The 26,804-nt window shown below is 35.1% G+C and overlaps 1 protein-coding gene across 1 annotated transcript in view; it reads right to left on the bottom strand.

The window, feature by feature from the left end:
• The window catches only part of LOC145259920 (translin-like), a 29,998-nt gene extending 19,441 nt beyond the window's left edge, over positions 1-10,557 (bottom strand). The window contains exon 1 of the mRNA XM_080117877.1: positions 10,399-10,557. Coding sequence (XP_079974003.1) covers positions 10,399-10,476 — 78 coding nt within the window. The 5' untranslated portion in view covers positions 10,477-10,557. The remainder of the gene's footprint in view (positions 1-10,398) is intronic.
• Positions 10,558-26,804: the final 16,247 nt, after the last annotated feature.

Below are 26,804 nucleotides of genomic sequence, written 5' to 3'. Positions count from 1 at the left end.
GGTTATAATCCACTTACAGGAAAGGATTCAGGAGTTAACACTTAGTAAAGATGCGGAGTTCAAGGATATTTTTGGCAATTCGACAACTTCTGCAAATATACATATACGATATGTACATCATTTTTGTCTATTTTTTGGATGATGAGGTTGTGCCCAATGTTTAGGCTGGTTTGATCTAATAATTATTGCATCCATTATGATTAATTTTATATTTACCTGAAGACAACATTATATTTGTAAGGACTTTTCATTTGTTTGAAGCCTGCAATTTTTAGTTACACTGCAAATTGGTTTCTAGACCAATAGGCCACATGATCGACGTAGATAACAAAAATCTGCAAGCACACATGTACCATATGTACATCATTTATTTTGTTTTTTGGAGGGTTATCCAACGTCTAGGTTGGTTTGATCAAATAATTATTGCGTCCATTATGACATGATACATTAGTGAGGATTTTTTCGCTTGTTTGAAGCCTGCGTACACTGCAAAAATGAATCACCCAAACACTAATAAATATACAATTCTATTTCTCCCGTCATTAGTAGTTTTGTTTTTATGCTAGTTATGTTACTATTTTTGTTTTTTTTAGGGATGCAATTTTTTTAAATAAAAGAAAATGTTGGTGTTTTTCAAATTTGGCGCGCACAACATTGTGTGTCCCTATGTAAATATACAGAAAAGGTCACTAATTAATATGGTGCACTTGATATAGCATTTTAAATTGTTTTTCACAAAAAAAGACATTCAAGTTCAAAACTTTTAATTGAGAAAATCTTAAAGAATTTTTTTTATTTATTAGCAAATTGTTTTTTCATCCGTTATTACATGAGACAAATCTGAATTATTTTTAATGAAGAAAAAAAATCTATCTTGATCTTTAATGTGTTATAAATTATTAAGAGAGTTTAACAAAGTTTTAGCTTTTGAAATAAATTTTATATGAACAAAGTTGTGTTTCAGTGTTATTTTTGCCCGTTTGTTAGAAGAATAAGATTTTGTTCATTGGCTGCAGGTTGATTTGATCTAATAATTATTATGATTAATTTCTGTTTACCACAAGTTGACATGATACATTTGTGAGGACTTTTTACTTGTTTAAAGCCGCATATACTGTGAAAATTAGTTCATGGACCAATACCATACAAGCTTACGTATTTTTTAATGTACAATAAATTCAATGGCTAACTGAGCTACCAAAATAAATTTGGTACTAGTGTTTATGTTTTATAAAGATCAATGTCCACATTAAAATTTTTTAAATATCATCATCATCATCATCATGACGGGCTCCTTGCCCATACAAATGTGACTCTTCCTCTCCAGAGTTTCCTGTCTTCCATCAGTTGCCTCAGATCTTCAGGTTCACAGTTGGTGTCGTGTGCTATTTGTTGGATGTATGTGGATCTAGGTCGTCCTCCGCTTGCGCGTCTGTGTCGTGGAGTCCATAGCAATACATCACTCACCAATTCATCCTTGCTCCTCAGACAATGACCGGCAAATCGTAGGCGTCTTTCTCTGATGGTATTAGATATGGCAGGTAGATTGCTATAAAGTTGTTGCTTCGTGGGATGATTTTGCCAAGATATATTTAATATTGTTCTTAGCATACGGGTGTATGTGCTGTCTAGTTTTCTTTCCAATCTTTTGGTGAGTGTCCAGGTTGTAGCACCGTAAACAAGGACAGACTCTACCACCGCCCTGAAGAACTGCCTTTTCAGTTTATCAGCCAGTCTCGAAGTCCAGACTGAATGTAGCCCATCCAATGCAGTCCATGCTTTTGAGATGCGAATTACGATATCTCTCTCTGTTTAAATATAATGAAAATAAAATTTTAGTTTTGGATACCTGCTAATAATGTTATGGCTATTGTCATTGCAACAAAACAAAGAAAATTTTTAAAAACTTTGGTTTGGAAAACCTGTTTAAAAGCTTCACAATCACTTGAAATTTTGAAAGGTCTGACTGCAGTCTAAAAAATCTTTCATTAGCTTTTGAAATGAATTTTATACAAAGTTTTGTTTCAGTGTTATTTTTGCACGTTTGTTAGAGGAATTAATAAGAGTTTGTCCAATGGTTGCAGTTTGGTTTGATCTGATAATTATTTCCATTAGAATTAATTTCCATTTGTCACAAGATAACATGATACATTTGTACAAATTTTTTAATTATTTGAAGCCTATGAACGAACATTGTGTACCTTTGTGCATATAAAGAGATTCCCATTCTAAAGCAAAATAACCAGGTGTCAATCGATAAATATTTTATAAAAGGTGCTTATCCAGAATTCTCATCATGAATAAAAAAAAATATAAAAAGAAAGAAAAACTCTGTGCATATGCATGATAAAAAGAAAATATTGTTAACCAAAAATGATGTAAATTGATCAAGTAGTTTTATCTTTAACTAGTGGGGCTGCCCGGCATTGCCTGGGTGTGTGTAGGTGGTGTAGTAAGGACCCTCCCCCCAAAGAAATAAAAGTGGTAGGGAGGGGGATCGAAACAACAGTAGGTAGAGATGTTATAGAAAAAAAAATGGTAGTAAACAGGCAGGCTCGAACCCGTAACACAAAGGAAGAAAAAAAAAAAAGTGACATCTTAGTCGATGTCTCCATCATGCGACCAGGAGTTAAGAGCGTTGAAATTAAGTGAATCTATCCGACAATGATTTGTTAAAATGTCAGTGAAAAAAGCAACCCCTCATTGTACAAAACTGTCCAGTTTAGGGTGAAGGAATTAATGTTTTGGGCCAATTTTTCAATATTTGTCGTCCCAAGGACCGAGCTTCAAAATGATACCGATCTTGTGAGGATCCGTTGCCTATGTCGAAAGTTTTTGCAAGACATACAAACACATACGCACATTTTGCCCTTTATATATATAGATAAGAAAATAAAATGTCATGGCTAAACTGCAACTACTATCACTAAACCATCTTGAAAACAGGCTGAAGAAACAAGGAAGATAACTGTAAACAAAGATTTTAGAAAGCAATTCTTAAGATGGGAGATGGGGATGGTTATTGGAAAAACTTAAATTCATTTAAAACTGATTCTCCTCATAAAAATAAAACTACTATGTGATTTTTGAGAGATTATATTTTCTTTTCCATCACAGATACATACATCATAAAAATCTGTCTTTATTTTTGGTAAGGAGAATTCTGGACTTGAGCTTAATGAAATAACATGTTAGTTGCTAAAATGAATCTTATACGAACAGCCTAAGTTGGGCTTACGTGTCATTTGTGCATGTTTATTCAAGGAATAATGGGGTTTTATTCAATTAATTAGAATTCATTATCGAGAGGAGTCTTATTTATTCACTTATTTATTGAGATGAATCTTATTTATTTATTTATTTATTGAGATGAGTCTTATTTATTCATTTATTTATTGAGATGAGTCTTATTTATTCATTTATTTATTTATTGAGATGAGTTATTTATTCATTTATTTATTTATTGAGATGAGTTATTTATTCATTTATTTATTTATTGAGATGAGTCTTATTTATTCATTTATTTATTGAGATGAGTATTATTTATTCATTTATTTATTTATTGAGATGAGTCTTATTTATTACTTTATTTATTGAGATGAGTCTTATTTATTCATTTATTTATTGAGATGAGTATTATTTATTCATTTATTTATTGAGATGAGTTTTATTTATTCATTGAGATTAGCATTATTTATTCATTTATTTATTGAGATTAGCATTATTTATTCATTTATTTATTAAGATGAGTCTTATTTATTCATTTATTTATTGAGATGAGTCTTATTTATTCATTTATTTATTGAGATGAGTATTATTTATTCATTTATTTATTGAGATGAGTCTTATTTATTCATTTATTTATTGAGATGAGTCTTATTTATTCATTTATTTATTGAGATGAGTCTTATTTATTCATTTATTTATTGAGATGAGTCTTATTTATTCATTTATTTATTGAGATGAGTCTTATTTATTCATTTATTTATTGAGATGAGTCTTATTTATTCATTTATTTATTGGGGACTATTATCCTCATCTTTTAGTTGCTGTCTCACGACGGTTCGGCCAACTATTCCTCTGGCCTTCGTCAGGTGGTTAGAGATTCAACGTCTCTATTGACTGTGCCATAGGCACTGAATCTCTACAGTTCCAGGTGAGCATTGTCTGAACATAGCGGTTTCAATATTACCCAAACCGGCCAGAGGTTTAGTTGGCCAAAATGTGGTGAGACAACAAAAACTATGGAAGGCAGTAATTGCTGAGGATGCCGTTAGGAGATTCAGAGTTCCTATCCCATCACAGTAACCACCTGACGGAGGCCAGAGGAATAGTTGGCCGAAACATCCTGGAACAACAACTAAAAGATGAGGATAATAGTCCGCAATAAATAAATGAATAATGGGGTTTTCTTCAAGGTTTAGACTGGTTTGATCTATTAATTACCGCTTCCATTATAATTATAATTTACAAGCTGACATGATGCATTTGTAAGGATTTTTCAATTGTTTGAAAACCAAATTTTTAATTATACACTATGGAAATTGACATTATGTATATGATAATCCTATGCCAACTTGTATTTTTCACTTTAAACGAATCAACCTTAATTTGTTTAACCTCTAAAAAGAGGCTGTAACAGATATACAAGGGTTTTTCCAAAAGAAAAACCTCCTATTTTGTTCCTTTTACACAAAAAGTTGAAGAGGTATGAAGACGGGAGTAAATGATCTTTTGTGCCTCAGAATTTATTTTTCTACATAGTAACCACCATTCTTAACGCACTTTTGCTAGTGATGAATGATGGCCATGCATGGGTATCCAAAGTGCATTTTGTTATACAAGGGTTGTTCTAAAGGTAGAGCCTCCTATTTTTTTTAATTCAAAAAGTCAAGGAACTATGAAGACGGGCGTGGTATTATTAAAACGAGCAATCTTTTGCACTACAGCGTTTAACTTTTTCTTCATAGTCATAAACATTCTCAATGCATTTTTACCAGGAATTCAGGGTCCTGGATATGACCTTAAACTATATCTGATGGTGAGGGCCCCAGCTTGCAGGCCTTAGGGAGTGTGGAGCCAACCTTTAATTGCCATTGCTCACAGGTCCACTCTGACCCGGAGTGGTAGCACCTGTTAGGGCCCCAACTATGGGTTAAATAGAATACGACTTAAAAAACAAATATACTATATTAAAAAATCGTTCTTCAAAATCACCAGATTCGGCATTAAATAACCTGAAAAGGGTTGATATGCCGTAAAACAAAACAACCAACCAAGCAGGAATTCAGTGACACATCTCTGCTTTTGATGCAGCTCAATGACAGGTGTTGCCTCTAAGAATCTCCCATTGTCAATATCTGCAACAGAGAGATGAAACTTTTAGGACATGAATGCATCAGTTCAGCCATTGCGACAATGCAATTTGTAATACTCTCTGATCCATCCGGGCAGAATAAAAAATAGGAGACATTACTTTTAGAACGTCTCTTGTATAATACAATTGTAACATATTTTGTTTCAGACCAATGACAGAAATTCTTGAAAATGCAGTTGCCAGTATGCGTGAGGATTATATTTTGCCAAGTCAGAAATATCACAAAACCATGAACAAAAGATGATTTCAAGACGAGTTAATTTACATCCACTTATATGTGGTGTGAAAAAAGCAAAAGTTATCACTTGATAACTAATAAAAAAAAGTTCACATTATTTATATCAAACTCATTAGATTGAAATTCCCTATCTACAAGGGGTATTCAATAAGTTGTGCCTTTGACTCACTTTCATTTGTCTGATCTAGCTGAAATTTTGCATCTGTAATGATTTATATCTCTATGGATTATGTGTTAAATTACAGCTTTGAAATAACTGTGGTTTCTGATTTACAAGTATTTGAACTGAGTCAGATGTGAAATTGAACCTGTTGAGTGTTACACAGTGATCCAGTTTTGTATGTGAAAGGATGCACACCACAGAAAACTTTTGATGAAATGAAAGAAACGTATGGTAATGATGCCTAATCATATGACATTATAAAATTTATGAATTCAAACATGGCCAGAAATTTGTAAAAACTAAGACGTAGTCGCCCCTATCTCCTCCTTCTGCCATTGATGAGGCATCTGTCAGTCAAGTTAAATCTGCCATTTTGGAAGATTGATATGTGACTATTCGTCAAATAACCCAAGAGGTCACAGTTAATATTACACATTTTTCAAATGTTCAATGGCTTACTCATAGAAAAATGCTAGAACTAGTATATGGATTAAGAGAAGAGATTTCCATGTTTTTAGAGAGCAAAGAACAAGATAATTCTCACTTTCAAGATCCACAATAGGTTGTCAAGTTAATTTTTTTTAGTGGACAACATGACCCAGATGAACACTCTGAATCTTGAGCTTAAAGGAAAGAAAAAGGTTGTATTTGAGATGTTTGATCAAATTACTACTTTTGAGATAAAGCATTAACTGTGAAAATCACAGCTTCAAAAAAAAAAAAAAACTACTCTCATTTCCCAAGTTGCCAAAATCACAAGGACATATAATACCAGACATGTTTGTGAGCTTGTGGTTAAATACATTGGTATTATGAAAATCCAATGCACATTCGACAGAACTCATGTCTGCCAAAGAGACATTGTCAAATTGACAGAACACGATCCTAAGCAACACCATCAAATTGTTAGAACACGATCCTGAACACGAACGCAGCAACATGCGATCAGAGCAATCCTCCTCAACTGACACCAAATGACCTTTTTTTCTATTTGTTTTTTTTTTTAACATAGGCATAACCCAGAGACCACTCGAGGATAAGGGTTAAGAGTGTACAGTAGTCAATTGGACAATATAGTAATCATTAGTAATGGAAATTCGGTAAATTTGTTAACTTAAGTGGAACGGCTCATCAAGAACTTGTTTATGTTGGACTTGAAGACAAACAACCATGTTGTAGTCAGCTGGAAAGCAGAAAAACGGAAGACAATTCCACAGCGTGCAGTTCTAAGAAAGAAACTTTGTTCATGGAATCTATGTTTAGGTTTAGGCACAGATAAAGAGTGGGGGGAATTATTGATAGTGTTTTCAGCTAGACGAGAATTTCTTGTGAAAGTTTGGCGAGGGGGGACCATAGATTGAAGCTGAGTCGAGCATTTGCCATGAAAATAACAATAAAGCAGAGACAAACTCGCAACATCTCTTCTGTGAGATAGAGGTTGCAGGGAAAAGAAAAGGACATCTCCTACGAGGCTACAAAGTCTATTTTGAACTCTATCAAGGCAGGACAAGTCCTTTCTAGCAGCTCCTGCCCAGATGTGGCAACAGTACTCCACCATTGCACGTATCTGGCTCTTATATAGATAGAGAATTGCATCAGCAATGAGATATTTACTGGATCGATAGAAGGATCCCACCATTTTTCCAGTGGCCTTGGCAACAGATTTGATGTACGTGTTCCATTTAAGATCAGGAGTAAAGGTCAAGCCCAGAAGCTTGTCAAAACATGAGGCCTCCCCAAGACGAGCTATTCATTTCAATTGATGCCAGATGGGGATCAGAATGTTGATGATGTAAAGATAGAAGCTTGATTTTAGATGCATTAAAAGTAAGCAGCCACTCCTTTCCCCATTGTACTATGTGCTCAAGATCAGAGGAGAGAGAATCGGAGAGAACTTGGTCGTTTATGGTCTTAGATGTGCTACCATAGATGGTAGTGTCATCAGCACAAATGTCTACGAATGATGTAAGGATGTGATTTGGAAGATCATTAATGTAGATCAGGAAAAGAGTTGGGCCCAGGATGGACCCCTGACGGACTCCAGCATTAATACTGTGAGCTTCTGATTTCTGCCCATCAACTACTACTGTTATGAACCTATCAGAGAGAAATGATTTAATAATTGAGAAGACATTTCCAGCTATACCATAGCCATACCTATTGGCCCGTTTTCTATGATTGTCAGGCGAAACCTAACCATTGCTGTGGGCAGGATAGGTGTAGCCCACTGGCAGACTCCCAATCGCAACCAAAAGGTTTTGGGTTCGCTCCTCGCCATTGGTTTGAACTAATTTTTTTTCATTACATTTTAGACTACAAAGCTCTATTAGGGATCGGAGAAGGGAGTTTTCCTCATGTTTTGTTGATTTCCGGAAGTATAGAATTCTGTTTGAGCTATTTGGAATTCCTTATGAAACAGCAAGTGACAGAAGAATATCAGTTGGAGTTAATGACTTACAGTGTGACGAATCTTTGAAATCGAAATTTCATTTTGAATCCACTGCTGCGTTCTACAAGAAATATATATTGCCAAGCGGAAAATATAAAAACATCAAAGCTAATACGAAACTGATGATGTCATTATTTGGAAGTACATATGCTGGTGAACAACTTTTTTCCAAACTAAAAGTCATTTAAGAACAAAGATTGCGTGACGACTACCTGGATGATATAGACTGCTCCTGTTATTGACAAATATTTTACCTGATGTTGAGAAGTTATCACACAATAAACAAAAACAAGTTTCGCATTAAAAGCATTTACCGTTTCTAAGTGTATTGCGTTTGTAGCAAGAAATTTGCTTTTTTGTTGATTGTGACAGTATTTTCTCATTCATGCAGTGAAATAAGGATTTTTTTTTTTTTTTGCATAAATGTGTTTGTACTGTTTTTTTTTTTTTTATTGTTAATCCTGTAGCAAAACAAGTGGTATTGTATAAATACAATTATCTTATATTGAATTCTTGCTTTCTTTAAACACACCCAAAATTTATTTACATATTTAATATGGTTTGGTTCTCTTCCATGACACTGCAGTGCAGCTGCAGCTCTGCTTGGGCCTACTCCATGACTCTACATAGCTGTTTGGCCCTCACTCTCCAAAAGGTTGCCGACCTCTGGAGTAGGCAGTAGGAGGCTACACACAAGGGACATGACTCTGCAAAGAATATTTTAGGGCACTTCTACACTATTGGGACAAAAATTCGGTAATCGTAATACTGAATTTCACATGAAAATAATGGTATCTACGTATTCCTTGTATTTTTTAAATGATTATATCCAAAAATTACGAAAATTGATAAGAAAATAAAAAATAGAATTTTATGAAAACGATCGGAAGACACAGGAGAGTTCAAAAGGAGAGTAATTTTCTGTTTTGATTTAAACTGGTACTAGTGAGTGCACTTACTGGTCAGTGCTGAAATAATAACGTTATTATTTAAAAAGCCATTCTTAAAATAGGGAGGGGAGGGTGTTTTGCACCTATTCTATACTTTAAACTTATAAGTGAATAAAAACATATCATAAAACTTTAATTAAACTTGGAAATACGATTTTAAAAAAATAGCGCGGATCAGTAAGTGCACTAGCACCTTTAAACTAAATGGCCAAAAGTTTTCACTTGCTAACACGTTTAAAGTTTCTTTTTTTTTTTTTTTTTTTTTAAATATATATAATTCAGTAATATTCAGGTAATTTCGACTGCATAATTTGGAAGCTACCATTGTAACTAATTAGAATTGACAAAAAATAAAAAATAAAAAATAATCAGTTGAAACCAGTTTTTTTTTAATCTGAAAACTCCATTTATCGACTACAAAATCTCGTCCCAATTCTGCAGAAGCGCCCGTTTTAGATTGTTATGGCTGCAATATTTGTTGTCTATAGCGATAGACTTTATTATTTATTTATTTTACTAAAAACACAATAGCAGTTGAATTTTCGTAATTTTTTAATATATTACTATTTTCGACATGATAAGTAAGTACGTAATATTGTTGTTGTTTTTTAATTTAAGACATAGTTAAAAAAAATTGATCTGTCGACAAGCACCTAAAATTTCGAAAAATCCTCCTTGTGTAAATTTGAATTAAATATAGCCTACATTAAGACTCCTTAAGAAGCTGCTCGGATTTCCATATATATATGGAAATCCGAGCAGCTTCTTAAGGAGTCTTAATGATCAGTAAACTAGTTTAAGAGCAACTCCCGTAAATATAAAAATATATACTTTATATAAACAAAGCGAAATAACTTTCAAATTTGAAAAACCGGCACGAAAGTATGGTAGACCAAAAGTGCAATAAAATTAACGTATTAGAATTTAGATAATATGTAACGGGGAAGAAAGGGATTTAAATTTTAATAGTGAGTTAGAAAAACTTACGTTAAATAGTATGATATATTTAATAAAAAAAAAAAAAAATTAAATGCACAAATCTAAGTATATTAAACTTAAAAAAATTTGTTGAATATATTATTATTACCAATCAGGCCACACTAGTTGTAACATACAAAACACAAAATGGGTTTTCTTTTTCTTTTTTTTTTCCTTACGAAATTTCGGAAACATTCTAAGAAAAAGAAAGGAAGAAAGAAAAAAACAGTACTGTTTTTTTACATCACGTATTTCTCGTTCCGAATCAAAATATTGTTGAAATGAAGAAAACATTTCAGTCAATTCGGCAGCTTCACCCATTTTTATTTTTTCACCGTCTTCTCCGTTCGTTATGTCCAACAAAGGCACGTGTAGTGGGTCCCGAGTAAAAACGGAATTTAATTTTTGCAAGAAAAGAATTTACATTTTAAGAAAACAAAGTTATTTTCAATAAATATCAACCGTAAGGTACTTTTCATAAATATGTAAAACCTTTACGAATGCGTTAGTAAAATATTTATCAAGATTTAATTTTAATTAAATATTACGGAAATTAACGAAAGTAAAATCGTCTGCAATTGACTTACAAACAAAACAAAACAAAAACAACCGTCCTATTTTTAAAGAGGAAAGTATTTTAATAATAAATGAATTGACAATTTAATTATTGTTAAAATAATTTAAAATTGTAAATTCAATCCGACAAATTTAAATCGCTTGAGGAGTTTCTATCGGGAAAATGCTGACGAGGCTGCTCAGGCAATTATTATGGCAGATGCACTTATTCTAGTGCGCTGGATTTTCAAACCCACACCCGACCTGTGTCGAACCTCCTGGTAAAGAGGTAAATAAACTGTATTTGGAATTTTATTTGTATTTGTGTACAGTAAATGATCTTTTTGAACAAACGCATTTCAGGTGAAAACATTATTACGTACTGACGTGCCATGTCGAAATTAGTATAAACTCCTAAAACTACTTAAAATGATTCAGTGGAAAAATAATTACAATTAAAAATAACACTTATTGAATTATCGAGTTTTATCGTACGTTTTAATATGGAAGAGTTGTGTCACCAATTCAGTATGACAAACCAACTTATCTCCCTTAACTTAAATTGACGCCATTTTTAAACCGAACGTAATTGTAGATGATTTTTTTGTAAAAAAAATACATCTTTTATTGGATCATTTTTCGCATAATTTCTGGAATTTATACTATTTTCGACGTAACATGTAAGTATGTAATAGCAATACATGTAAGTACAGACCAATAAGTCTCCTGTACATCATGAGTAAGTTGCTAGAATCTGTGTTAAATAGAGAAGTGGTCAACCATCTCAGCAAAAATAACCTTCTTAGTGACATGCAATATTGTTTCCGTTCTGCTAAATCTACAGTAGATGTGCTTACAGTTATATCTTATAGGATCAGCGAATCTTTAATGGAGGCTTCCTTTCTAGGGCAATTGCTCTTGAGATATCAAGGGCCTTTGATAGGGTATGGCATAAAGGTTTACTTCACAAGATCTCCAGCTACGGTATAGCTGGAAATGTCTTCTCAATTATTAAATCATTTCTCTCTGATAGGTTCATAAAAGTAGCGGTTGATGGCCAGAAATACAAAGCTCACAGTTGGAGTCCCTCAGGGGTCCATCCTGGGCCCAACTCTCTTCCTAATCTACAAATCACATCCTTACATCATTCGTAGACATTTATGCTGACGACACTACCATCCATGGCAGCATATTAAAGCCCGTAAATGAACAAGTTCTCTCTGATTCTCTTTTCTCTGATCTTGAGCACATGGTACAATGGGGAAAGAGGTGGCTGGTTACTTTCAATGCCTCTGAAACCGAGCTTCTATCTTTACATCATCAACACTCTGATCTCTATCTGGCATCAATTGAAATGAATGGCTTTCATCTTGGGGAGGCTTCATGTTTTGACAAGTTTCTGGGCTTGACCTTTACACCTGATCTGAAATGGAACATGTACATCTGTTGCCAAGGTCGCTGGAAAAATGATGGGATGCTTCTATCGACTCAGTAGATATCTCACTTGATGCAATTCTCTATCTATATAGGTACGTGCAATGATGGAGTTCTGTTGCCACATCTGGGCAGGAGCTGCTAGAAAGGACTTGTCCTGCCTTGATAGAGTTCAAAATAGACTTCGTAGCCTCGTAGGAGATGTCCTTTTCTTTTCCCTGCAACCTCTATCTCACAGAAGAGATGTTGCGAGTTTGTCTCTGCTTTATTGTTATTTTCATGGCAAATGCTCGACTGAGCTTCAATCTATGGTCCCCCCTCACCAAACTTTCACAAGAAATTCTCGTCTAGCTGAAAACACTATCAATAATTCCCCCACTCTTTATCTGTGCCTAAACCTAAACATAGATTCCATGAACAAAGTTTCTTTCTTAGAACTGCACGCCTGTGGAATTGTCTTCCGTTTTTCTGCTGACTACAACATGGTTGTCTTCAAGTCCAACGTAAACAAGTTCTTGATGAGCCGTTCTGCTTAAGTTAACAAATTTACCGAATTTCCATTACTATCGATTACTATATTGTTCAATTGACTACTGTACACTCTTAACCCTTATCCTCGAGTGGTCTCTGGGTTATGCCTATGTTAAAAAAAAAAACAAATAGAAAAAAAGGTCATTTGGTGTCAGTTGAGGAGGATTGCTCTGATTGCATGTTGCTGCGTTCGTGTTCAGAATCGTGTTCTAGCAATTTGATGGTGTTGCTTAGGATCGTGTCCTGTCAATTTGACAATGTCTCTTTGGCAGACATGAGTTCTGTCGAATGTGCATTGGATTTTCATAATACCAATGCATTTAACCACAAGCTCACAAACATGTCTGGTATTATATGTCCTTGTGATTTTGGCAACTTGGGAAATGAGAGTAGTTTTTTTTTTTTTTTGAAGCTGTGATTTTCACAGTTAATGCTTTATCTCAAAAGTAGTAATTTGATCAAACATCTCAAATACAACCTTTTTCTTTCCTTTAAACTCAAGATTCAGAGTGTTCATCTGGGTCATGTTGTCCACTAAAAAAAATTAATTTGACAGCCCACTGTGGATCTTGAAAGTGAGAATTATCTTGTTCTTTGCTCTCTAAAAACATGAAATCTCTTCTTTTAATCCATATACTAGTTCTAGCATTTGTCTGTCTTCCGTTTGCCTGCTTTCCAGCTGACTACAATATGGTCGTCTTCAAGTCCAACATAAACATGTTCATGATGAGCTGTTCTCCTTAAGTTAAACAATTTACCGAATTTCTACTACACATGATTAATATGCTATTGTCCAATTGACTAACATACACTCGTTAACCCTTGAAATATGTTGGTTTAAAAGATCACAGTCTATACTTTCTTTTAGCTTGCTCACGAGTCACACAAAACGGTAATGTGTGGCTAGTTTGAATGCAGATAACAATATATATCACATTATATTCTATTAATAAAAGTAATATAAAACTGTGTCAGGGCCTTATTTATACACAAGCACTTTTTAAAAATTTATGCGATATTGATGAATGTGATAAAAGAAAACTAATTTAAAAAGGTGCAATTTTATTTTTAAAATCGTCAATAAACAATTAATTCATAAATTTTATAATGGCTTAATTGTGGCCAATACTTGTGGACGATACTTGTGAACGTTTTTAACTAACAATTTCATTTAAATTAATTTTAGGTTTTGTAGTGAAGATTCCTACTGTGTTACATTATTTTATGCACCTTTAAAAATGGTAATGAGAATTATATTATTTTCTTTTTTTTTACATTTGTGGATTAACGCCATCTGCTGACCCCTTCCTCTGTAGTGGACGTCATTAAAAGCTGTCTACCACATCAAAAAAGGCAAAATCAATGAAGAAACAACGCTCACTAAAATATGTAAACTGTGGGAATTTATAATGGGCGATTGGTACAAGACATGTTTGTAAGAGAGTCAGATGAAGAAAAATCTCCATACGTCCATACTGCATGACGTCCCAGATGAAAGAGAGTGAGACAAAGTGAGAAAGTCGATGTCACCACCTATCAGTTTAAACATGCAACTCTGGAAATAAGTAGCGATAACCGTATATGTTTCAAACTTGAGGGTGTTGTGCATTGTGTCTGTGTGTGCGCTACGTGTGAGCAAGTCTGAATAGTATTTCGACAAGCGTTTCTATAATACTCCCCTCCCCCAGTTAGCCAAAAGCTAGGAACTGTTTATGAAAAGAAGAAATATAAAAACAAAGAAAGTTCAGAACATGTCAAAGTCTGTGTACTTGCGTGGAAAAGTTACATGGCGACCACTATAAGTCATGTAGGGGGCAGGTGCAAGGTCTAAAGCAGAGCGAGGTGGAGTATACATTAGACACAACATAGTGAGTCTAAGATGGGCTGCATAACCAGAGGTGTTGATGGGTATGGACCGATTCTCAGTGAAGAATTTGCCAAGTTTGAAGTTCCAAACACCATTTTGGGTGGAGTAACGTTCGAATCTTCTTTAATAATGGACTGAAATCCTAAAAGAACAAGTGGTAAATGTGGTTCTGATTGAGCGGTTAGGGCAGCCTTAAGCTAGCAATGAAAACATTCTACGAAGCCATTTGTGGAAGGGTGGTAGGTGGCAGTCGCGATATGCAAAATTCCAGAAGGTATATGAGGAAAATTGTAATCCTCTGTCAGTAGTAATAGTGGTGGGCATACCGAAAATAGAGATCCAATTTTATATGTATGAATGAGCTAAGGAAATGTCCTGCAAGGGGATGGCCACTGGTCAACAAGTAAAACAATCTACAATAGTGAGTATGTAGCAGAAACGGACAGAAGACCTACTATGTTGAGGTGAATATGTGAGAAACAAGCATCAGGGCTGGGAAAAATTCCAGGGCTGAACTTAGTGTGACGTTGTATTTTCGTAGTCTGACAGGAATTTTGTGTATGTCCGTATTCATATAAGACCAAAAAAAAAAAAAAATGAGCAGGTATCAAGTTGATTGTTGTGTGATTTCCAAGATGTGTCAAACTGTGAAAGTGCAGGAAAATTCTCTTTTGGCAAAAAAGAGGCAAATATGGTCTCAGATATGCAATAGGCATATTGCATCAGATAAGTTTGTCTGAAAATGGAATTGGTACTTTTTTCAGTGGAATAGCAGAAGTAGACATGAAATTGGATATTAGTGTATCACTTTCTTTCAAGGCAATGCAATCATAGTCCAATAGTTGATTCGAGCTGTTGAGATCACAAAAACAGGAGAGTGCATTAGCTACAACATTTGAATCACCAGGTAAATATTGAATATCCGCAGAATATTGTGTAACAAAATCTATCTGTCATAATTCTCTTAGAGTATGTCTCCTTGAAAAAGCTGATGTGATTTAAGAGAAGCAATCAAAGGTTTGAAATTGATAAAAAAATAGTGAATTGTCTCCCTTCCAACATGTAACAGAAATGTTTTACTGCTAAATACATAGCTAGTAATTTGCATTTTAAAAAAACTGCATTTATGCTGGGAAATGCTCAACTTAGCAGAAAAGGACAGTGGTCGCATTTGACCATCGACTAGCTGATGGAGTACACCTCCAACAGCAACGTCAGAAGCGTCAGTTGAAAGAAAAAGCTTGGATGGTGGAATGAAGTCTATGAAAAAAAGTTTTATAAAATGTGCTAGGGCCGTTTTGGAAGCTTGAAAAGATACCAGTGCCTTGTCTGTGAGAGACAAGGTTTTGTACGTGTGTGCAGCAAGTCGGTAAGCTTGGACAAGTGTTGTAAACAGTTAGGAATAAAACGACGGTAGTAATTTACAAGTCCAATGTAACAATGTAGTTGACGCAAAGAGTTGGGTACAAGAAAATCTTGGATTACTTGCACTTTTGACGACAAAGATGTGAATCTAGATTTAGCGATTCGGTGTACAAAGAAGTCAAGAGAATAAACGTCGAATTGCAGTTTATTGCATTGATTTTTAATTTGAAGGATTGTAAGTGCTGGAAAACCTGGGTCACATGAGCCAAATATTCTTCCTGAGAGAAACTTGCAATCAGTATATTGTCGATGAATGTGAAAACGGAGGGCAATGTGTGAAGTACTTCATCGCTAAACTTTTGAAAAGCTTAGGCTGCATTACACAATCCAAAAGGTAGACGCATGAATTCATACAGCCCAAAAGGAGTACAAATCGCTGTTTTGGGAATATCTTCTTCAGCGATGGGTATTTGATTGTAGGCACAGATCAAATCGATCTGCACAAAAACATTAGAACCAAATAACGAAGAACAAAAGTCATACAAATGTGGAATTGAATATCTGTTGGTCACAGTGGCTGCATTAAGAGCGCAGTAGTCACTGCAAGATCTTCAGTCTACCTCTGGTTTCTTGGGAACCATGTGAAGTGGAGATGATCATGGACTATTTGAGGGCCATATTATCTCAAGGTTCATCATGTGGTGAAATTCTGAGCGGTTGAGAGCCAGTTTTTTGGGGCATAAACAGCAAGGTTTGGCGTGTATGGGAGCAACACAAGTTGTGATGTGGTGGCATAAATAATGCTTGGTGAGAAAATAGCTGGATGAGCTCAAGGAACTGTTTCAACAGGTTAACAAAAACTGTATTTGATGAAGTTGTTGCGCGGATGCTTAGTGTATCACAGGAAAGCATACCGCATTAGACAGAAAACGATATCCTTGTGTCAGATAAATAATGATTCGTCAGGTTGATGTTGAGGATGAAATTTGAAAGGAAATCTGCACCAAGTAGAGGCATCTTCATATCGATGATGATAAAAATCCAAGAAAAACGTCTTCCCAACAAGGCAGTTTCATGTTGCTGGAATGTAAAGTTATTTGAATGACCATCCATGAAATGTCATTAAGTTTTTCAGCTTGTCCATTAACTTCTGGGTGGTATCTACTTGTTTTAAATGTAGCAATACCTTTTCTGTGTAAGAAGTATCTGATTTCTCCTACTAGGGAGTCAGTAATTTGGTTTGTATGTATCATATCAAGCATATAAAAAAATAGGAAATAGTTGGTTCAAACAGCGGATGACGGTTTTGTTCATCATGTCCCTACAGGAAAAAGCAAAGGGAAAGTGAGAACATTCATCAATTATAGTAAGTAGGTATTTATTACAAAATACCTAGAATAGTTAGAAGTTGGTAATGGGCCTTTAAAATCGATGCTCAATTGCTGGAAAGGTAGTTTAGTTAATAATGAAGTTTAGTTAATAATGGAGTTTAGTTGATAATGAAGTTTAGTTAATAATGAAGACTACGAAAGGAAGTCTCATTTTAGCAATTAATAAACAAACTTTATTTGTCATTTTCATTAGTAGCGTTAGTAGAAGTGAGAAACATAATAGTAAAAGAGTTCAGTGTTCGTACGCGCACGTGTTCCCTTAGTAGTCGTGAAGAGTTCCTCGTATGGAGACGAAGATTAGATATCCGACAATTAGATATAGGTCAGGCCTGTTGAAGGAGAAAGAGACATGTGTTCTTGTGTAAAGACAGAATTAATATATTGCCGGCTTGTTGAGGAGAGAACAGTTTGGTCCACTCGTGTTTATAGCTAGTAGCCGCCGGGTCAAAGAAAGCCGATTAGAGAGAAAGAAAGGGCAAAGTCTTCAGTGTGTTGACATGGGTGTGTCTGAGTTGTATCATCGAGGACAGTTCTTTAGCATGACAAAGAATGTTCATTTGGGTACGGCACGTGGAAGCAAGTAGTAGTTTGAGGAGAAGCTTGTTTTGTACTCACGTTAGGTCTGGGGGCTAAAGCCCCCCCCCCCAGCAATGTTTGCTGTGGGACAGACCAGCGAGAAAGAGAATTAAAGGTTTGTGATTTCGTCTTTTATATACTCGGTCACGTGACTAAGAGCTGACTTGTGATTGGACAAGCCAGGGAGAAATGGATTTCAAATCTCGAAGTTGTGAGAAGTAGCTTCTGCCTGTGATGTAGCGAGTGTCGGCTGCTACAGTAGTATGGCCTTTATGAGTGTTCCCTTGTTTACTATTTGGGTTTCAGATACTGGCAGAAGGAGCAGGAGTTGGTTATGGTTTTCATTTAGTCTAAAGAGAATAGGATATTCCTCATTCTGATAAAGTGGCAGAGTCGTGTAGATGATACTGAATTTGAACTGCAACAGTTCAATGCGCCAACGACATATTTTGTCATTTTTAATTTTAGATTTTCTACTGTTGTTGAACATAAAACTGATGCTCTTTTGGTCCGTAATGATTTGGAAATATCTTCCAAGTAAAAAGTGACACCACTTTCAAAATGCTTCGACAATTGCAGCCACTTCCTTTTTGACTGTGTGATGTTTGTGTGATGTTTGATTTCATTTGAGTTCAGTGTCCGTAAAAAAAATGCAACTGGTCGACCATGTTGGTTTAGTGTAGCAGCTATATAATAATTACTTGTATCTGTCTCTACTTCAAATTTATCAGGGTCAACTGTTATTAAGGTAACATTTTTTAAGTAATTCTTCAATGTCTGAAAAGAGTTTAAGGCAGATGGGACAGTGGAAATTACTTGTTGCAGTTGAGTATTTTGTCCGAAGTTTTTAATAAATTTGTTATAGTGTGAGAACATTCCGACTACTCATTTTTGAGATGTGAGATTTAGAGGAGGTGGCATTTCGAGAAGAGGTCTCAGTCTTTGGTAGTCAAGAAAATTTTTTTTTTTTTTTGTATAGTGTATCCAACTAGAATGATTGCGGTAGCTGAAATGATGCTCTTGCTTTCAGGGTAACGTTATATCTTTTCGCTACATCATAGAATCTTTGAAAGTTGTGGTCATACTCTTTTTGATTTCTTCCACATATTGTGACATTGTCTACGTACATGAAAGTATCTGTTGAGCTTTCTTTATCTATGATATCATCGATACATCTTTGGAATGTGCTTACTCCATTAGTAATACCAAAAGGGAGACGAGTGAATTGGTAAAGTTTTTCACTTACTCTCAATGCTGTGTATTTCCGATCAGTGTGACTTATCAATATTTGGTGATAGGCGGACTTCAGACCGAGTGTTGTAAATATAATGTACTATGTCGTCAATCATTTTATTGATGTTAGGCATAGAAGTTCTGTAAATCTATTTATGGTATCATTGTAGTCAATGACCATTCTTTTTTTTGTGATTTTCATTAGAGGTCACCAGAACTCGAACTCATTAAGGAGACAAACAGGGCTCTTTTATGTCTTCCCTCAACATCCTAGTGTTACAAGAAAAGGTCCCCTTTTCTTGTAAGTAAGAAAAACATTAAATAAGTAAAAATGAGATAGGATAGACCGAGAATTGAACTTGGTAATCTAGGTTCAGAAATAGGTTCTGAAATGGATTTGGAAAATGTAATGTAGAATTACCCATTGTTTAGTTTTCACATAAAATAGTTTAGATATCTGGTTTGAAAAGGAATTTAATTATTCAATTCTTTAAATGAAACTTGAATTAAAACTAGTTCAGTTAAGAGAACGAACAATAGCAAATTTAAATATGTTGGAAAATAAGTCAGGCCGAAAATAGGTTAGAAGAAATGGGTTGGACACGTGCACACCATGCATGTGAGAATCGTGCATGTTCAGACCACGGGATCGATCGAGCCCGTTTTTGACTATACGATGACGTCATGGCTGAGAAATGAATTCTCAATATAGTTGCTAGTTTTAGGAGATATAGACAGTCAGAGAGTCGGACAGACAGTTAGAGAAACAGAGCTGACAGTGATCAGAAGGCAGTCCCCCCCCTTGGGAAGCGAAGGGTTAGAAAGCTGTAATCATGTAGTGACTTTGAATTTCTGGACGTCATCAATCATTGACCGGTCGAATGAATAAACGAACATGATCATAATTTTGTAACTGCGTCTTCGTGTTGGTCATTCTTCAACAACTAAAAGTAATGTGAAACACATCTTTATATGACATTGCGCTCACTCATCGTTATTAATGAACATTGTATAACTCATCTAAGAAATGTGTCTCTTTTGTGTTATAAGAACTGTGTATTACCTGGTCCCCTCGTCTCTCTACTATATGTGATAAAAGAAATGATAACTCTTTCCCCTCTCTAATATCTGTGTTAAAAGAAGAAACATCTAAAGAACTGTAAAATGTACAAATGTCTCTCTCTTCTATCCCCCTCTCATCGTGTATTACATGTTCCCGTCTCTCCGCAATATGAACACACGGCTATACGATATATGTCTCTCTCTCTCTAAATGTGTCCTCTATACAACACTAGCAGCCTCCTCTGTAATGAATTTATTGTCAGTAATGGTGTGATGGCGTGATTTGGTGGCAATAGGAATTGTATGTGAGGAAAAGTGAGAAAATAGAGGAGGCGGAGGAACGTTTATAGATGGAAATTAATTTATTAATAGTTCCGATAATGATTTCATCCCTAGGACTGTTGAATTTCAGAGTCACTCTTTTATACTTTTTTAAGATGTCTTTCCCAATAATTATGTCAATAAAGAGATCCTTTATCACTTCTATTGTCATGCTCGGATGGGTTTTATTTTTTAGTGCAATTTTGGCATGTTGGTTAGGGTCTGCAAGAGCTATAGTTTTTTGTTTAGGTATAGTAAAGGGTTTCAGTTTTTTTTTGTGTGGTATTTTTGCTGAGAAATGTCCCCACGCTACCCGAATCTACTATCGCATTTACAGGTGAGACTCAGCGATGGAGAGTCAGGGTCGAATAATACAGCAGCGTTAGAAGAGGAAGATTTACATTCTTTAATCCAAAGTCCATTTTATTTTGACATTTCCTACACTCAATGTCGTGAGCCGGACAGTGATCTGGTCATTTCATAGGTTTCTTGGAGTGTGAGAAAGGGTTTCTCGGGCAAGCATTGCCGGACTGCGGAGGAAGAGATGTCATTAATAAAAGCATCACGAATGTACAGTTTTTTATTTTCTTCAGTGGTTACAGTTTGAAAATCACATGACTTTGCGAATATTTCCAACTGTTGCATGAAAGCGTCAATAGTTGGTGCCAGTTGCTGTTTGTAAGTAATAGGTGTCTGTTGTACATAACATTAGTCAGTTTAATGTAAGCAATGTCCATGGCCGCTATCGCATAATTGTAGTCCTTGGCATCACTCATTATCTCATAAATTGTGGCTAAAATAGTGTTAATTAAGGTGAAAAAGATTTGTAATTCCCAATTTTGTTGTTGTTGATAGTCGATAAAGTTTCTGAAAGTCAGTTTCCAGTGCTTATATAATTTCTCCAAGTTTGAAGCAGTAGGTTTAATGTCACATCTTTCCATGTGCGGTAGTCTGTCCATTTCTGTTTTTTTTTTCTTTTAGTTGAAATGAGCGAAAAAGTATATGAAAAGGCGAAGAAATACTGATAAACCGTTAATAGAGGTTTTATTAACTAAAAGAATACACATGCTGTGTTTTTGACGAGAGTCGTAATGGTGGAATCACATATCCCAACCAAGGGAAATAATCTGTGGTATTTTATTACTGCTAGGGGTCACTGGAAGTGATAACACTAGAAGAGCAGGGAAGGGGGGAGGGCGAGAATAATTTAAAACCATAACATAGAATATAATAGATTCTATAACATTTATCTCCATTTGCTAGCCCTTTGTTTTTCTTAAAGTATTCTGTCAAAATCATCGCCAAGAGAGGCTTCCGATGCTTGTCCCTGATTTATTTATCTGCATTCTTCATGACCTTCATTGTGCAGTTTTCTATCTCTTTAACTATTCTGAAATTTTGAGCATGGACGTGTAGAATTATCGCTCTTCTTCTCTGCAAGGATAAAATTAAATAGTATTAGTATTATTTTTTAGTATTATTTCTTTTATCTAAACAAAGTTTGTTTACCCTTTCCCCATGTGTTTACCTATATTTCTTCTCGTTTGTTACTCGCCTATTTTCTTAGCGTAATTTGTATTAATTTCCTTTTTATTTTATTTTTTTTTTTTTTACACAGGCATCACCACATTATCAAGGTCAAGGGACCACTCGAGGATAAGGGTTAAAGAGTGTACAGTAGAAATTGGACAATATAGTAATCAATTCGGTAAATTTGTTAACTTATATGGAACGGCTCATCAAGAACTTGTTTACGTTAGACTTGAAGACAACCATATTGTAGTCAGCCGGAAAGCAGGAAAACAGAAGACAATTCCACAGGCGTGCAGTTCTAAGAAAGAAACTTTGTTCATGGAATCTACATTCAGGTTTAGGCACAGATAAAGAGTGGGGGGAATTATTGATAGTATTTTCAGCTAGGCAGGTGTTTCTTGTGAAAGTTTGGCGAGGGGGGACCATAGACTGAAGCTCAGTTGAACACTTTCCATGAAAATAATGATACATCAGAGACAAACTTGCAACATTTCTTCTGTGAGATAGAGGTTGCAGGGAAGAGAAAAGGACATCTCCTACGAGGCTACGAAGTCTATTTTGAACTCTATCAAGGCAGGACAAGTCCTTTCTAGCAGCTCCTGCCCAGATGTGGCAACAGTATTCCATCATTGCACGTACCTGGCTCTTATATAGATAGAGAATTGCATCAGTAGTGAGATATCTACTGGATCGATAGAAAGATTCCACCATTTTTCCAGCAACAGATTTGATGTACGTGTTCCATTTAAGATCAGGAGTAAAGGTCAAGCCCAGAAGCTTGTCAAAACTTGAGACCTCCTGAGGACGAGAGCCATTCATTTCAATTCATGCCAGATATGGATCAGAGTGTTGATGATGTAAAGAGAGAAGCTTGGTTTTAGATGCATTAAAAGTAACCAACCACTCCTTTCCCCATTATACCACGTGCTCAAGATCAGATGAGAGAGAATCGGAGAGAACTTGATCGTTTACTGTCTTAGATGTGCTACCATAAATGGTAGTGTCATCAGCATAAATGTCTACAAATGATGTAAGGATGTGATTTGGAAGATCATTAATGTAGATCAGGAAGAGAGTTGATGCTCAAAATTCTTTAGGCTTTTAGTAAACTTTTCATTTCTGCCTTGTGTTCATTTTGTATTTATGCATTTTTAAAACAATGTCTTCATCCTTTTTCAGTTTTACCTTTATTGATAATTAATAAACTTGTGTGTAAAATATACCATGTCTCAGAGTTTTGATTATCTATCAACATTTTGAGCATGGCTGTGTAGAATTATTGCTCTTCTTTTCTGCAAGGATAAAATTAAATAGTATTAGTATTATTTTTTAGTATCATTTCTTTTATCTAAACAAAGTTTGTTTTCCCTTTCCCCATGTGTTTATCTATATTTCTTCTCGTTTGTAACTCGTCTATTTTCTTAGCATAATTTGTATTAATTTCCTTCCTAATCTTATTTTTATGCTCAAAATACTTTTTATTCTGTAATTTTATTAGGTCCATGACACACTTTAGGTTTTTAGTAAACTTTTCATTTCTGCCTTGTGTTCATTTTGTATTTATGCATTTTAAAAATCAATGTCTTCATTCTTTTTCAGTTTTACCTTTATTGATAATTAATAAACTTGTGTGTAAAATATACCATTTTGATTGTCTTGGAGGCAGTATAATTTCAACAACATTACTAGCAAAAACTTCAACCATTGATTTACTTTTCACATTAATTGATGTCTACAGAAGCATGATATAAAACTTTTGAGCCTGAGCTTAAATTAAACATTTTCACCATTTTGCACTCGAGAAGAATTGTGAATTTGCCATTTATAGAAACCATTTCCCCTTATGTTTACAGTACGTGCTAAGCCAGACACATATTCACCTTGTGAAACTGAACATGTGTATTTCATTTTCCAGTTCTCCAGCAACATATGTCTCATATTCGGTTCACAGAATACTGCAGCAGATGCATTGTCTCCCAATCAGTGTTATTTGGGAGATGACGGTGGCTAAATGGTTAACAACATGGGCTGACAATCTGGGTGTGCCGAGTCCAAAAAACATTTTCACTTAGGAAACTAGAAAAGTATTAGGGAATTAAATGCAAACAATTATCATCTGATTCATTCAGAATGAATGAATGAATGATGATGATGATGATGATGATGATGATGATGAAGAAGAAGAAGAAGAAGAAGAAGAACAACAACAACAACAACAATAATCCATCTATAATATAAATCTCACCTGTCTGTTTAAATGTATGTATAAATGTATGAATGTATGTATGTATGTATGTATGTATGTATGTATGTATGTCTCGTAAAAACTTTCGACAAAGGCGACAGATTTTCACAAGATCGGTATTATTTTGAAGCTGGATCCTTCAGACAACAAATATCGAAAAATTGGCCAAAAACATTAATTCCTTCACCTTCAACTGGACACTTTTCTACAGGGAGGGATCGCTTTTTTTGCCAATATTTTCGAAAGTCCTCCCTTCTTTTGGATTATCTAGTCTTAATTTAAACCTACGTCACTTCCAGTTTGGCGTCACATTTTTTTTTCACTTTCTTTTCCCCCTTCAAGGTATGGGTTCGAACCTGCCTGCCTACTACAACTTTTTCTTTTTGCTCAGCACACACCTCCAAACACCCAGGCAACGCCGGGCACCCAGGCTAGTATTATATAATAGAGTTAGGGAATCTGAGTCAGTAAACATTCATTGTTTTAGAAATCACAGTTGGCGAAAATTGACTGACTTTAGATCATAAAATAGTGGGTTTATTTTTCATCATAACTATTTCTTTGTAAATGTTGTCAATTTACTATAAATTGAAAGCAGATGTTAACTTAATTCTCTACCTCTTTGAATACATCATCATCATCATCATCATCATCATCATCATCATCACAAGTAGTAAGGGGATGGTGGCTAAGTGGTTAACAATACGGACTGAGAACCTGAGTGTGCCAAGTTTGATTCCAGTTCATTCCACAGAGTCACTTTTGCTTAGAAATATTGGCGACCTTCACATGGTTCCTCCAGTAAATACCCAGTATCTTTCGAGAAAAGATTTCTAACCAGAAAGACATCAGGTAAACAGTGCCAACAATAATCATCTGACTCATACAAAATAAATGAATGATGCATAAAGCTTGAATTTAACCTGAAAAAAACTATTTAAAAATAGCACGGTGGCAAAAGTGCACAAACACCGTAAGTTTTCACGAACAGTTTACAAAAACATACTTTTATCTTTCGTTCTTTTTTGGAGGTGGGGGGCATTCAATAATAGAACTTATATAGTTTTTAGCAAGGGCTTCTGCAGTTAATTAACCGTTTCTCCGTAAGTAACACGTGTCTACGTGACCAGTTTGTTACTGTTACAAAAAGCAATAACGCCATTTCATTGCAAGCCTTAACGTCTTTACCCCCATCCCCTTATTCGGCAGTAAGATAATTCCGACACACTGCAATGGAATCATCTTCACTCTGGAATTAAGTCAAGGACTTTTTATTTATCTAATTTGACAACACAGAGGATATTCTCTCATTGGAAGACCTTAAACTAAGGCAAAATTCTAAAGAAATATCCAGACTATTCTAGAAGGGTTAGAGAAGGAGGATTCTGCAGAGGTGTTTTCTGTATTCAAGTGAAAAGTAGAAGACTAATTGAAAGAATTTGAAGGAGTCTCCTTTGGCATAACACAACAATTGGCTAGAGAGAAAGACTGAATCCTTGGCAAGGTTAAGTCAAACTTCTTTCTGCTTCAAGTATGAAGTACGGCAGCGACTAAGTCTCCTGTAGAAAGCTAACTAAAGTGAAATTCCAGCAGCCACCTCGATGGAAGGAGATGTTGACCCTACTCCGAGGCAGGAGAACCCGGTTACTTCAAACAATGATACATCACCTTTCTTCAAACCGACAGCTCATTCCTCCTTTTCAGTGGAACCTTTCAAAATAAAGTTGAAGGGAGCACACTTTAACAAAAAGTAGACTTTAAAACCAATGAAAGGAGTTTCAAGAACATTTTAACAAAAATTGAAAATTGTGCCACATCAATAACATTGAGCACAGAAAAGTTATATTTCTGGAGATGCTCCTTGGAAGGTGGAGCCCTTCAATTCATAGATCATCTTTCCCATTCTAAAGAGTTACCCAATGGCTCTGAAGCTTTTAAAGGACCAATATTTGGATGAGAAGGAAATGAAAGAGGAAATTATTCAAGAAATATTGGATTTTCAACTAGACAATTCTAAAAACTAAGAAGGCTTAAAAGATTTACTGATAAAACCACAGGCAGATATGTGGAAACTCAGGGCTTCATATAATTGTGACTTATATGAGGATAAGTCCACTGGCACTATAATTATATCATAAGTGTTGTTTGCAAAATTCTCATTGGAAATAAAGAGAACTAATGCGGATTTCAAGGAGTACCTCTCTGCCGTTATCAACATTGTTAAAGGAAACCCCGACAAAAGTAAAATGAAATCTGGTTGCCAGAAAACCAGCTAAGATATTAACTGCCAAACCTAAGTTACGATCAAAGTTTAAACCAGAGCTGGTAAGTGAATCGTCTTTTAAAACCTTCAACACTGAATTAATATTTGTAAAAGGATGTGAATTTTGCAAAACAAATGGACATTTGGCTGAGAATGGTTGCAAATATTCTTCCCATGAAGCCAGGCTTACAAGGTGTAGAGAACTGCGCCTCTGCTTTCGGTGCCATAAGAAGTCCCGTATGGGGAATACATGCCCATTGAAAACTTCATGAA

The sequence above is a fragment of the Euprymna scolopes genome, chromosome 35, assembly GCF_053919585.1.
Source record: "Euprymna scolopes isolate OS-2025 chromosome 35, ASM5391958v1, whole genome shotgun sequence".
Classification (NCBI taxonomy): Eukaryota; Metazoa; Mollusca; class Cephalopoda; order Sepiida; family Sepiolidae; genus Euprymna; species Euprymna scolopes.
Note: the sequence above shows the minus strand (reverse complement) of the source record. Positions and strands in the feature narration are given on the sequence as shown.